We start from the raw sequence: 12336 nt of genomic DNA, 5'->3' as shown, positions 1-12336 counted from the left end.
CTGGCTTCGTTTGATCTTTATTTGAGTCAGACGATTGAACAGATACCCATGTTTCACGTTTCAGTTCAAATGCTTTTTAATTCCCTTCTTTGATCCCCTTCTTTCTTTTCTCCTTCTCCAATCAACCTTTTCTACAAGGAAAGACTTGTGGCCTAAAATGGCTACCGTTGTCTTGCCTTCAAAAATCGATTCCATCTTCGCCGATATCTAATCTCTAATGACTGATATACGCCCTTTGGTTTGCTTCTTCTGGCTCACCCTTCTCTTTCTTTTTTCTTCTTGGCTGTGGCCTGTATTCCACCTTTCTCGCTCTCTTCGGGAGAAACTCTGACCTGCAACAGGGTGTTATACTCTCCCTCCTTCCTCTTCTGGTTCTTCCTTCTATTTCCTTTTATCTTCCGGTGTGGCCCATTGGAGTTCTTCGCTTCCATGATACCCTCGTTCTTCCTTCCCACACTGTATTATTGTCGTTCTTTTATATCTCAACCCCGATCCCTTATAAGGGCCGGGCGAGCTCTAAAACGAGATGTTGCGTCGTCTTGGCCGTTTTCAGACTTACTTTTCATAGATTTGGTCAACAAAAAACACAATATGATCCGCCCTAATTCTTCATCTACATTTTATAATTCAAGTCAGTAAATTTTGCGCTAGGATAACAAGTCTGTTGTGCTGGTCTTGCTACCTAAAGGTTGTATTATTTTCTCTACTTGGTGCCATATCGGGAATGTAGGTGGAGATTCCGGCTCTATATAATCGACTACATTTATATCCACCGCGTCTTCGTATGCCAATTCTGAATCCCCATGATAATCCAGAAATATATTTTTGCAGTAGACTATGGCTGACATTCATAAAGATATTCTGGCTTTCCCTGTATCAAAAAGGTCTTCATTATCACGAGATGCCGAACATTCTCGTAGTTCATACTGGCCCTGTAATAATGCATCTCGAATAACACGATGGTGCTTTCTGAATTGGACAGTGCCCGTCTCCATTCCTGCCAGCACATCAAAATGGAACTGCCGGAGTTCATATCTCATCTGTTCAGCAAATGATGGCTGTTTTAGGGCGGGTACATATTCGTAAAGATAGGAGATTTGGCATGCCAAGTGAAGCAGCAACATAGCATCATCACTAGGATAGTCTAGCCAGCTATCGATCAGTGCATCAAGGAATCCTGGTAGTGGTGGGAATGACAGATTTTCGTGTGATGACGCCGCTGCCAAAGACGCATCGTCAGAAGGTGAGTTGCCTATCAGAGGAAACTTCCACTATTCAGCTGGAAGAAGAACAGTCATTGTCTGGCTGGTCGGGGCAACAAGATGTTTTTGTGGGAGTTCCACCTTCGCATTTCCGATTTTACGTGGCCCTTGCGAATCAATAACCCATCCAGCCTTGATGAGTAATTCAGCTGCCCTGTCAAGGTCCGAGACAAGTAGAAAGAGATTGAACTTGAATGTAGGAACATCATAATGGCGAAGAGCATCTTCGAACCAGATGACGTAGGGGATTTGGTGGTCTGATAACACTTGACATGGCTTATATCTTCTCTCGGTGCTGGACTCTTGATGGGGCATGATGCATATGAAGCTAACAATACTGAGTGCAGTTACTGATTCAAATGTGGTGGTTTTTGAGTGTAGGTGTCTGATGTTGTAGATTGGTAACAAGAAGCGATGTCGTCCGGTATCTAAAGGAAGGAAGCTTCAATCTCGCGACTGACACGGTACAAATAAACCCACGCCATGTGACTTGAGGCATCAGTCATAAAATCATCGAATGCTAATTCTATGGATGGATTAAAATCTATATCTAAATTTAATATCATTCTGCCAATGAGAGTTGAACAGAGCAGAAGTTGTCACAAGTGTGATATTCCGTTAGCGGATGGTTGAGGTGTCCCACAATCAGACCAATATTGTACACCGTAAAGTGATAAGCCTGGCATGACTACTCTGTGTTATCCCATTACTGGCCGCACTTCTATATCTGGAACGGACGCAAGGATAAATTCAAAAGAAGAGATATAGAGTAGGAAAAACCGAGAGGGAAGAATAACGTTCACTCTGCTAAGCTAAGGCTCTTATTATCAAAGGACAGGAACTTGCGGGTCAAGGGCCACATGGCTCTAATTATTTGTGAAACAACCTATAAGTTGTTAGTATGAGTACTGAGCTTTCAAATCCGAATCAGATACAACAAACCATTCTGCAGGTCATACCCAGCTCCAATTTAAGAATCCTGGCCACTCTACTTTCGGACAAAAGCTTCAACGAAGGCTTTGCTCGCGTTTGGAACCTCAGAAGCTTTGGGGAGGTGATTGGGGTTTTCAGCGCAGTAATAAAGAAGGAACAAAATATATTGAGCATCAGTCCTCTTCTTAGATTCACTAGCCCGACTGAGTATAGATCCGCATTTTGCATTCAGAAGCAGTGCCGGCTTTAGAACCTTCACGTTTCGAACTGTGATCACTTCGGTCGTTTCATCAAACGTTTCCCGGCACAAAGCAGGAGGCGCGAGGATCTCGATCTCCACAGGTTTGGCAGCCCTATACCACGTGTGGTATATCCTTGTTTCAACCTCGAAGTCGGGGGAGTCCCGCAGCAGCTTTCTCATAGCAGGAGTATGTCCCCGAAGAACAACAAAGTCGATATCTTCGGTTGCTCGTTCAGAGCCTAGAGCGGTACAAGCACTGCAACCGACAAGGGCGTACTTTTCGCCCCCGAGTGCATTCCCAAGCGCCGTGAGAGCTTCACGAAGTGCTTCTGGGGCATGTGGTTCGAAGACATAGTCAACAGAGTAACGGCAGACATGTTTAGATGGCAAGTACTTGATGATAGATTGGGTGGTTATTTAGGGTCATCTTACTTGCATTCCTACCTATGGGTTGGCAAAGCCTGGCACTGCCTACTAGGCAGTAGTTGAGATGTAGAATGACATACTAGCAGCTAAAGAATGGGAGAAAACATCTAAAATTAGTGTTTTAGCTAGAAGCATACTAGCTAGCTATAAAACTACTATCAGCAATGGAAATAATATTGGGAAGAATACAGAGTAGACATGCTGGCTTATCACTTTACAATTTACAATATAGGGACGATGATGGAATATCTCAAGGGCAGCAAAGCATAAGACATATGTAATATTTCACATGTATACCCAGGGGTTACCTATATTTCGGCCTAGAGGGTCTGTGAGCGCACAATTCCGGGAGGATTATAAGCAACATCTCACCCTTCTCACCCAGAGTCGGGCGACTGTAAGGGACCTCTCATCCACTTCTTACCCGGGCAGTATCTACCTGACTACTGGACGCTTATAAGCCAATCATTATATGGCCAATTCTCAGTGTACTTTTCGCACCCCTGGCATTAAAACAGTGACCTAGTTCAGAATGAGAGCAATAGAGGGGTCTGATACGCTGGGAACGGCTAACGTGAGACGAAGGGTGGAATGTGCGACGCCAATATCATGACCGTGGAAGGGACTCTTAAAACAGGATCAAAATCGAATAATTTCTGTCTCCAACTGACGATATAACCGTTAAGCGTACATGTAGTAGTGTTGATAGTGAATTGGTTGCTAGAGATAGCCAGAGACAATCAGACATAATTGCACGTGACTTGCTAAGAATAGATAGGCGATAGTCAAAAACATACGGAATGCGTTTCAGGTTCGATAGATCTCGCTTTGTTATTGTCTACTTGATGCTCATAGTTAAAATCTTTTAGTGGTTCTTTTAATAAACCCATCTGGACTTGTTTCTGATAATATGACTAATAGGAGTGGATCCAAATGGACTAAGGCCGCTTGGCCTAATGGTTAAGGCACCCGACTCCTAGTTAATAGTGTCATCGGGAGATTGTGAGTTCGAATCTCATAGTGGTCGACATATTTTTGCTCCCCAAACCTATCGGGAATAGATCGATTGGCTACCAATTTTTTTTTGAGATAAATGAACAAGACGCTGCGAGAGGAGGAGGAGAAGCGCTAATCAATTAGAACACTTGTGTACTCCAACTTAGAGAGTTAGTACGTTGATCTTAATCGGGAAGGTCGGACCAGTCAACAAACACCACCATAATAGTCCTCTGAATGGACACATATCGCACATTCAGATTTCAGGATAATAGATATCTCATTAATCCCACCAATGAAGGAGAGGTAATGTAGGCCTGAGCGAAGGCCATGTACAAAACGGGCAGGCGCCATGTCGAAGGCGAGCAATATTTATCGACGAAGAAAGAACTTCTCCCAGCTTTCTCTCTCACTCTCTGCTATGTCATTTTAGAAGACCATACGATAGCTCGGGTTTCTGCCTGAAAGGATATTCGCCACATAACTCATACAATATACAATATACAATCTGATCTTTGAAATGGTATAGTTTATTGATTGAAGGGCATATTAGTCTCTTTCTTGATATCTTGTCAACTATCCTTGTCGCTGTATCTCTTGTAATATTCCTAATAAATCTCATGGCCTATATCTTGGTGGCTGATCTTCTTGAACATGATCCAACGGGTGCTCCCAGCTACCACTCACCGGCCCAAGTAAGGCGGCATTCCTGATTCGATAGTAAGAACTCCCACCAAGCTCAAAAGCCTCCTGAATTTGAGCCTTTTCCTTAGGGTCGAGTTTGAAACCCCGAGCCTTCTCACAACAGGAACATTCCACCGTGCAATGACCAACCGAATGGTTTCGTCCAGTACAACTAGAACAGCGTCCGCAGTCTCGTGCACAGCAACCCCCCCCCCTCCCTTCCAGCACAATCTTCGCAAAGCACAATATGCATATACCACCTCGGATGTGAGCGCCAATAATCGATTCCTCGAGTCAGAGGGCCATCAATAAACGAACGTCTAATATTCCACCATTCCCGCTCCAACATCCAATATTGCTTCGAGAGATCCGAAATCTCCCCTTGTAAGCGTAGAATGCGAATTGATATATCATGAGTAATTGGTATCCTGAGGAGTTCTTGTATATCTTCTCTCAAAGCCATCTCCCGGTGAGTATTCTGCCGGAGTTCAAGTTCCGTCTGTAATAGCGCTCTCATATCAGCAGGATCTAAATTGTGATATTTTGTTAGCCAGACATTTAATCGGTGTCTTTGAAGTGAGGCGATATCTCCGGACGCTTCGAGGTCAAGCTCCTCTTGGGATTGGTCCCCATACATGCGCGCGAGCGCGAGCATCTTCAATATCTCGAGATGCTGAAGTCAAAGAAGAAAGGCCGAGCTTCGATGGGATGAATCAACAAACTTTTTGGTCGAGGTGAGTGCTGCTTCAAGCGGGTTGTTTTTCAATGGGCATGTTGTTGTATGAGTAAGTTTTGGGAGAGTCCACGGGTGATGAGGTCAGGTCAGGTCATCTCCGCATCCTGAAAAGCAATCGGAATCGTTACCGGTGCGAGACCTCAGCTAATACAAACTTGAAATTGTGATATCGTCCTATGCCTGAGCAATAAGACACATCGATCTATCAATCCAATTGTGGTGGAAGTTGCATGATACACGAGCACAATCCCCAAACAATAGGGGCATGCTGAGGCCGAAATCTACTCCACAAGATCGTCAACAAATTGGACAGGTATATTCGTTCAGTAGAACTATAGAAACAAAACCCAAACACCAGCCAACACCAGAAAGACCCAAAACGTCAATTATATAGTCCTTCAGGAAGACATAGACATGCAGTATCATCAGCACTGATTTTGAAGCGTCATGGATTAATGAAAACCAGGGGTATGGCGCAAAAGAACGACAAAAGCAAGGCGCGCGCAAATGCAATCAAGAAAGCCCGACATATATCTACATGTACACGCCGAATGCGACAGCCAGCAATAGCGGCACAATAGCCACAGCCGACAGTCTCGGCTGTAGCATGGCAGCACCTGAACCAATGGAACTGGTGGTGTACATGTACTCGAATGTGATGGCGGATGAATTGAAGCAATTGTCGCGAGTGACCGCCTCTACGGACGCATCACCATCCTCTGCGAACTCAATATCCACGCACTAGAAACAAGTCAGTATATTGATTCCCAGGTCGGAAATAAGAGGGCTGGAACATACATTGTATAGCGAAGCGCCGTGCTTGGCGACCTCGACCAGCTGAATTGTGGCATAGTCACCCGGGCTGACGGTGATATTGGGCGGCAGGGGCACCTGGGGCAGACAGACGGTACCGGGGTAAGGGTTGTTGGTCGGGCCGACAAGCTGGAAAGGCGGGACGACTGGGTGGCTCATGTTTTGGGGGACTTCGCCGAAGCCGAGATTGATATATATCAGGGCAGTGGCGTGGCCTGGGAACCAGCCCGGCTGGAAGGCGACAGCACCACCGCTGACGGGCCACTTGGTTCGGTTGGTCGACATGGGCATGCCACCACCTATAAAAAAAGTCGAGTCAGTGATTGATATCCAGTGGCGAGAACATAGGTCCTGCTTACAAGGATAAATCCACTGCATGCCATATGGGTAGGTTAATGAGCCATTTTTCGCATCATAGCCGACACCAAGACCATGAGCTTGTTCAATGGTGCCGTTGGTGTGCAAGTTGTTTCCTCGATAACCGGGGTAAGTGATGACGGTGTGAGCGTGCGCCAGCCCTAAGCATAGCAGGAGGAGGACAGAAGCCCATCGCGATATGGATTGTGTGAAACTCATGGTGAGATGCGACAGTGATGACAATTTCCAAGAGCTGAATAGGAAAATATTATTCCTGACGCTGAGCGAAACTCCGACTCAATTTCTCCGATCGCAGGACAAACGAAGCGGGTAGGAGAGGCTGGGCAATGTTAATGGCAAGATGGACACCAAAATCAGAGAAGCTCCAAGACCAAGCCATGATTTTCGAGGGCTGAATGGTCCTTTTGAGGGGTACCGGCCATTCACTGGGGCGGACGAGTCAGAACCCAGGAAGGCAGATGTGACCGAGACTGCAGGGTGATGCATCTGTGACTGGCTCCGAGTCGTGATGAAGAGCAGGGGTAGGCTAGGATCATCACAGCCCGCTGCAAGTGCCATCACCTAAAGGGTGATACTGCATGATGATTTGCTGAACGACCAGCGGTGGAAGCGCCGAGGGGGGACGCTAACGTTGGAAAGAACTTGGGCGCTTACAGAACATGTGCTGATCAAGTTCTGGATTGTTGGATTTTTTTTTCCTGCAAACCATTGCACACTAATCCACCTAAATATGTACCTAGGTATCTTTATATCACCTTGGAGTGTTATGTCTACGGAGTACTCTATAGTTCATACTCTAACTAGTTACTCTGTACTCCCCAATTCTTACCTAAGCCCATTATACCGAGGTCCCGCCAAGCATTTCCCCCACATCTCCAAAAAAAAAAAGCTTCACCAAATATAAATCCAAGACTGACAATAATTTATATACTATAAGTTGCTTCGCTTCGCTCCGCAATCATAATTATATATAAAATATGCCCCATACATCTCACCCCTCTCGCCCAAAACGACAAACCCAAAAACGAACCCAAGTGACCGACGATGATGGCTGGACCCATGTCGCGAGCGGCGGCAACGTGCGGCGCGTAATGCGCACACGCCCGAGAGGCACAACTACAATCAAGGAATCCGAAGCTGGGATATCCTCTGACCAGATTGAACCCACATTGACCCCTGCAGAGGCACCAGGTCGACTCACACTGTCCGAGCTGCAGGCGCAGTTCCAAACTCATCGTGAGAGGTGGGAGGGTTCGGAGAGTTGGAATAAGTTGACGAGCGTTTTGGATGAACGGCTGAGGAAGGCGCAGGAACAAGCTTCTTCTGATGTTGCTTCCTCTTCTTCCAACCAGTCGTCAGATGGCGTTCCTTCCGCCCCGGCCCGCTGCCCTGTCGACGCCATTGTCTGTATTGGGCTTGGGAGCCCGAGTGGGTTCTTGCGTGATGGATGGGTTGATCGGCGCGCTGTATCGCTTTATCAGCTTGCTGCGCTTGCGAGTATCAAGGATCAAGTGGCTTGTTCGTTTCCCGACCTTTTTGGATTTAGTTTTTGTGCTTTGGTTTCATTTTTGGATATATTCTTTTTGGCCATATCTTGGATCTATGATCATCTTCTTGACTTGGACTATCACCATCGCGTACACATTACATCTTATCCCACGCTAACCACACACCCGCATCATAGCCACAATCTCCTCCAACCTCAAAGTCTACGCCCAAGACCCTGTCTTCAACACACTAGATGAAGCCCTGCTCGCAGCCCTGAATATAACAGTCATCAAACACCCAGAGGCGTTCTCGCACATTACGGCGAACACAATGCTCTTCTGTCCCGGTGCAGAACGCAAACACCTTGAATTGTTGTTGCCGTCAAACCCGTGGTTGTTATTCGGTGGTCCGCTCGAGCATGCGGACGCTGGTGGTGTACTGCAAGGCTATGTGGATGGCGCTGGGTCGTATTGTTTGCCGGTGTTTGAAGCACTTGAGCATGCATTTTGGAATATGAGGCTCTATTGGGCTGAGGAGGTGGGCGAGGAGTGATATCTATATAAAAACTTTTGGGATTTTGGGGATTTTGGTTTATTAGAGATGCATGGGGTTATAGACTATAGACTAGGTATGCATGGGATTGGAGTTGGTATAATGCTTGAGATTGAGTCAAATATGATGTTTTCAGACCTTTCGAAGAAGGTTGGAACCAACGTGCCTTCCAAATTCCCCATCACCTAGGGTGCCTTCCTATTTGGGAACATCGTCACCTACCCAAGTTCCCCCGTCTTAAGGCACTGGGGCATAAATACCTGCCCCGTCCCACTTTCTTTCTCTTTTCTTTTCTTCCCCCAACAGTTCAGTCTCACGTCCAATGATAGATCTATTGAGGTCACTGATTGGATCGTTGCTGCGGCTCAGGTTAGGCTGAAACTAGATTGGGACTACCCGTCTAATGGCACGAAGCATGTCTCGGGGGGGGGGAACCTGCGGGCAGTGCTCCTTCGACCGCTGTGGATACAGACTGTACTTTCTTGGGTCTTGGGTTCTCCATTGACCGTCAGGAGCTGAACTGTTTAAATTTTTGTGAACCAAAACCTTAGAAGGGGCTCTGCTCTCATCTCCTTCGACCCAATTTTGGAACCTTTATTACAGAGATAGCTCTCTGTTATCCGAAGAATTTTCTGAGGGTACTTTGTTCAAGGTTCTTCTTTATGGTTCCATTTGGATTATTGGTTTGTTCCTATGTGTTGTACTATAACGTTGGTGGAAAACTTACTTGAAGGTAAACAAATGATCAAGATTAATGAAAGAAGTGACTGGATATGACAGTGCTTATACGTATTTCGAGAAATGATGAATTGACCTATTATATACATGGAGGCCGAGCATAGGTAGTATAGCTATGGAAGGCAAAACACAAACACAAAAACGATCCTGTGAATATCCCATGAAGACAAATATCCACCGCAAAAACAAGTATTGAAGACCCTCATAAATACAGCCAAGGAATGAAACCAAAGATATGCAAGGTAAAATCAAGTATGACCCGAAAAACGGGCAGCAATGGATAAAGAGTGCAAGGAAAAAAAAAGGAAAGGAGAGATGATGGAACGTCAGGCAAGGAACCCCCGAGATATTGAATCGAAATGGAAGAGGTAAATCCGAGGAAAGGTGTGAGGGTGAGAGGTAACAGCTTCGGGGGTTCCGGTATCAGAAAGACAAACGCCAGTGCAGAGAAAGCAAATCAAGACTAAGAAGACGATATTTATGCACATAAAAGAAAATTTCATGATCATGATTCCATAAAAGAGCCACGGCCGGATTTGATGGCATATCAAGAGGCAGTCTTGCCGCCGCAGTCGGGGATCTTGAGACCCTTCTTGAGCTTGCGTCCGGAGTCCATCAGACCCCATTTATCCTCCCATTCCTCTTTCCCGGGCGTGTTGAATTGGATTTTCCATGGTTCGTCGAAAGCCTCGAACCTGTAGAGGGTGTTAGTGATCTAAATAGACCGAGCGGTTGATGAATGAAACACATACCAGAAATAATCAGTTCCATTTTCCAACGCCGGACAGATCCAGTCAGCCATGAAAATGTTCATGTTATCGATACTGGCGATAGAACCAGGCGTGTCGTCGTCACAGACTTCGCTATCACCGCAGTCCTTGCCGCCGCCACTGGGCCACCCGACCTCTGAGATGATTTGCTTCTTGTTCGTACCCTCGGTCAAGATCACGTCATGGCTCTGCCAGAAATTCCATGTCCAGGCAACAGCTTTGGTGACATTGACACCGGCGAAGAAGGGATGGACGTTGGACATGACGACATCCACTTCATCCACCAACTCCGCATTCCAGTTATCACCGAGGTCGGAGGTGGCAATCAATAGATCATCCAGGTTGCGCTTCTTGACCTCGCTCGTGACATCTTTGATGTACGAGATTAAAGTTGTCTGGGCAGATGCCTTGTCCTTGCCGGCGCGGTAGAGAGCTTCGTTGCCGACAATGACACCCTTATAGATGGATGTGTCTTTGGAGTCATCCAAGAGTTTGTAGAGGTGCTTGATCTGTCGTTCGGTAGATGTTTTATTGGAGTCAATCCATACACCGAGCCAAAGTTTCATATCCTTCAGCTCGAGACGATCGATCGCATGAAGAACCATCTCAGTCTGATTGCAGTCGGTACCGTAAAGACGCACGGTATTGGTCAACTGCGACAGGACAGCCATGTCACGGGTGACATTGTTCTGCGACGGAGGCCACTTCACACAATCGGGGTACTGCACGCCCCACGGCGTGTAATCCATTCCAGGGAAGACCTTGTGGAGATCCGTGTTGCCCATCAGGGCCTTGATCTCGGAGGAATCCTTGTCGAGGTCACCATGGGTCTTCGCATCACCCGTCGCAGTTCCTTCTTCCTCAGCAGCCTTGGACTTGTCGTCCTTATGCCGGCTTCCAATTGTACCACCCACCGCACCACCGACAATCGCACCCACAATCACAAAGGCAAGAACAAGACCGACAATCCAGCCCATCTTCTTGCGCCCCTCTATTCCATTACCTGGAGATCTCCCCGACGTCCCATTACCACCGCTCTCCAACCCACCGGGAACCGAGTTATATGCGACATCAGCAGCCTTCTCGCGACCAAGGAAGCCCTTCAGAAGACCACCACCAGCGACACCAGCAGCCGCGCCCGCCGCAGCAGGCGCTCGACTGCGCGGGGGACCAAAGTCCTCATCCCCATCGTCGGCGATGTCATCGGGGTTAATGTTCGACATCTCGCCATTACTGTACGCGGTGGAGTGTCGCTGATAAGGCCCATCGGTGATACTCGTATACGGCGCGGGGTATTGGTATGTGCTGTGCGCAGGATCGCTCAGATGCACTGAAGATTGACTAGGAGTCTGCATGGCTGGCGAGGCGACCAGGCCGCCCCTCGCCATATTCAAAGCGTGGGCGTGTTCGTGACGAAACGAGTCGGCGCCGCTATAGCCTGCTGAGGGCACGTATGGTGTGTCTGAGCCGGTTGTGTTATAGTCGCGCTCGGCCGGGCCAGTGTATCCGTCGTGTATGCCCTGAGAAGCGTCGATCCCGCTTTGGCGACTGTGTGTATTTGCGATTCCTAGAGCGATTCCGCTGATTCCGCCGCCCGGCGAGCCGGGGCCGAGGTTGTCGACGCCTGGTGTGATAGTTTGATTCTCGCGAGCTCCGTGGACGTAACGATGGGCTGGGGGTTGTGGAGTGTCCATTTCTATGTCGTTTGACATTTGGGAGTTGCGGGTGTCCGGTGCCAAGTGGACCGGACTTTTGAATAATAAAAGTTGAAAGAAGTTGGACCCGCGAACGGAGAAAAATGCAGGGAAGGTGCCAAGGCAGAATTTAAACTGAATGCAGTCGATTCACAACTGAGACAAAGGAAATTGGAATCCTTCGAATACGTATGGGGGCTTGACACTAACAAGTCAAAGCGAGTGCAACATTAAGCGGGTAAATATGGCGTGGCCGGGACAACGGGAACTGGGATATCAGCTAATAACTCAGCTAAACCGCCTAAATATCAGGTATAATAGAACATTGAAATCAGTTTATGATGATTCTATTATTGGAATACCGTGAACGTGGTTATACAACATTCCAGGGTCCTTTTCCAGGGCTTCCAGGGTCCAATATGGAGCCCCTTGATACTATTTTTATCTGGCCATGTGGTTAACTGTCAACTGTCAAGATTTTTCTATATAAACACATTCATATATCACATTCAACGTTAAAATAAAAGTCGTGGTATCATCTGAGGCCATATCCTAGATCATATCAAATCGTATCCTCCAAATTCCTCCTGTTTTTGGAATTTTTGTTTTTGTTCCGCAAACCGAA

The 12336-nt window shown here is 47.1% G+C and overlaps 5 protein-coding genes across 5 annotated transcripts; 1 reads left to right on the top strand and 4 right to left on the bottom strand.

The window, feature by feature from the left end:
- Window positions 1–1271: 1271 nt before the first annotated feature.
- Window positions 1272–1577, bottom strand: N7517_009687 (uncharacterized protein; the record flags this gene model as incomplete). Its single annotated transcript, XM_056727410.1, has 1 exon — window positions 1272–1577. The coding sequence occupies one exon, from the start codon at window positions 1575–1577 to the stop codon at window positions 1272–1274; it is 306 nt and encodes a 101-aa protein (XP_056575982.1).
- Window positions 1578–2250: 673 nt separating this feature from the next.
- Window positions 2251–2813, bottom strand: N7517_009686 (uncharacterized protein; the record flags this gene model as incomplete). The annotated part of the gene is made up of 2 exons (XM_056727409.1): window positions 2251–2675; window positions 2714–2813. 2 exons carry the CDS (start codon window positions 2811–2813, stop codon window positions 2251–2253), a joined length of 525 nt encoding a protein of 174 aa, XP_056575981.1.
- A 2999-nt stretch (window positions 2814–5812) lies between these two features.
- Window positions 5813–6667, bottom strand: N7517_009685 (copper acquisition factor BIM1-like domain-containing protein; the record flags this gene model as incomplete). The annotated part of the gene is made up of 3 exons (XM_056727408.1): window positions 5813–6019; window positions 6077–6390; window positions 6451–6667. 3 exons carry the CDS (start codon window positions 6665–6667, stop codon window positions 5813–5815), a joined length of 738 nt encoding a protein of 245 aa, XP_056575980.1.
- A 779-nt stretch (window positions 6668–7446) lies between these two features.
- N7517_009684 (SRR1 family protein) lies at window positions 7447–8509 on the top strand (the record flags this gene model as incomplete). The annotated part of the gene is made up of 2 exons (XM_056727407.1): window positions 7447–7987; window positions 8154–8509. 2 exons carry the CDS (start codon window positions 7447–7449, stop codon window positions 8507–8509), a joined length of 897 nt encoding a protein of 298 aa, XP_056575979.1.
- A 1285-nt stretch (window positions 8510–9794) lies between these two features.
- On the bottom strand, window positions 9795–11729 carry bgt3 (uncharacterized protein; the record flags this gene model as incomplete). The annotated part of the gene is made up of 2 exons (XM_056727406.1): window positions 9795–9942; window positions 10000–11729. 2 exons carry the CDS (start codon window positions 11727–11729, stop codon window positions 9795–9797), a joined length of 1878 nt encoding a protein of 625 aa, XP_056575978.1.
- Window positions 11730–12336: the final 607 nt, after the last annotated feature.

Source organism: Penicillium concentricum (assembly GCF_028827145.1).
Source record: "Penicillium concentricum strain IBT 3081 chromosome Unknown utg000004l_segment0_segment0, whole genome shotgun sequence".
NCBI classification, from domain to species: Eukaryota; Fungi; Ascomycota; class Eurotiomycetes; order Eurotiales; family Aspergillaceae; genus Penicillium; species Penicillium concentricum.
The sequence above is the reverse complement of the archived record's forward strand: the minus strand, read 5'-3'. Positions and strand labels throughout refer to the sequence as shown.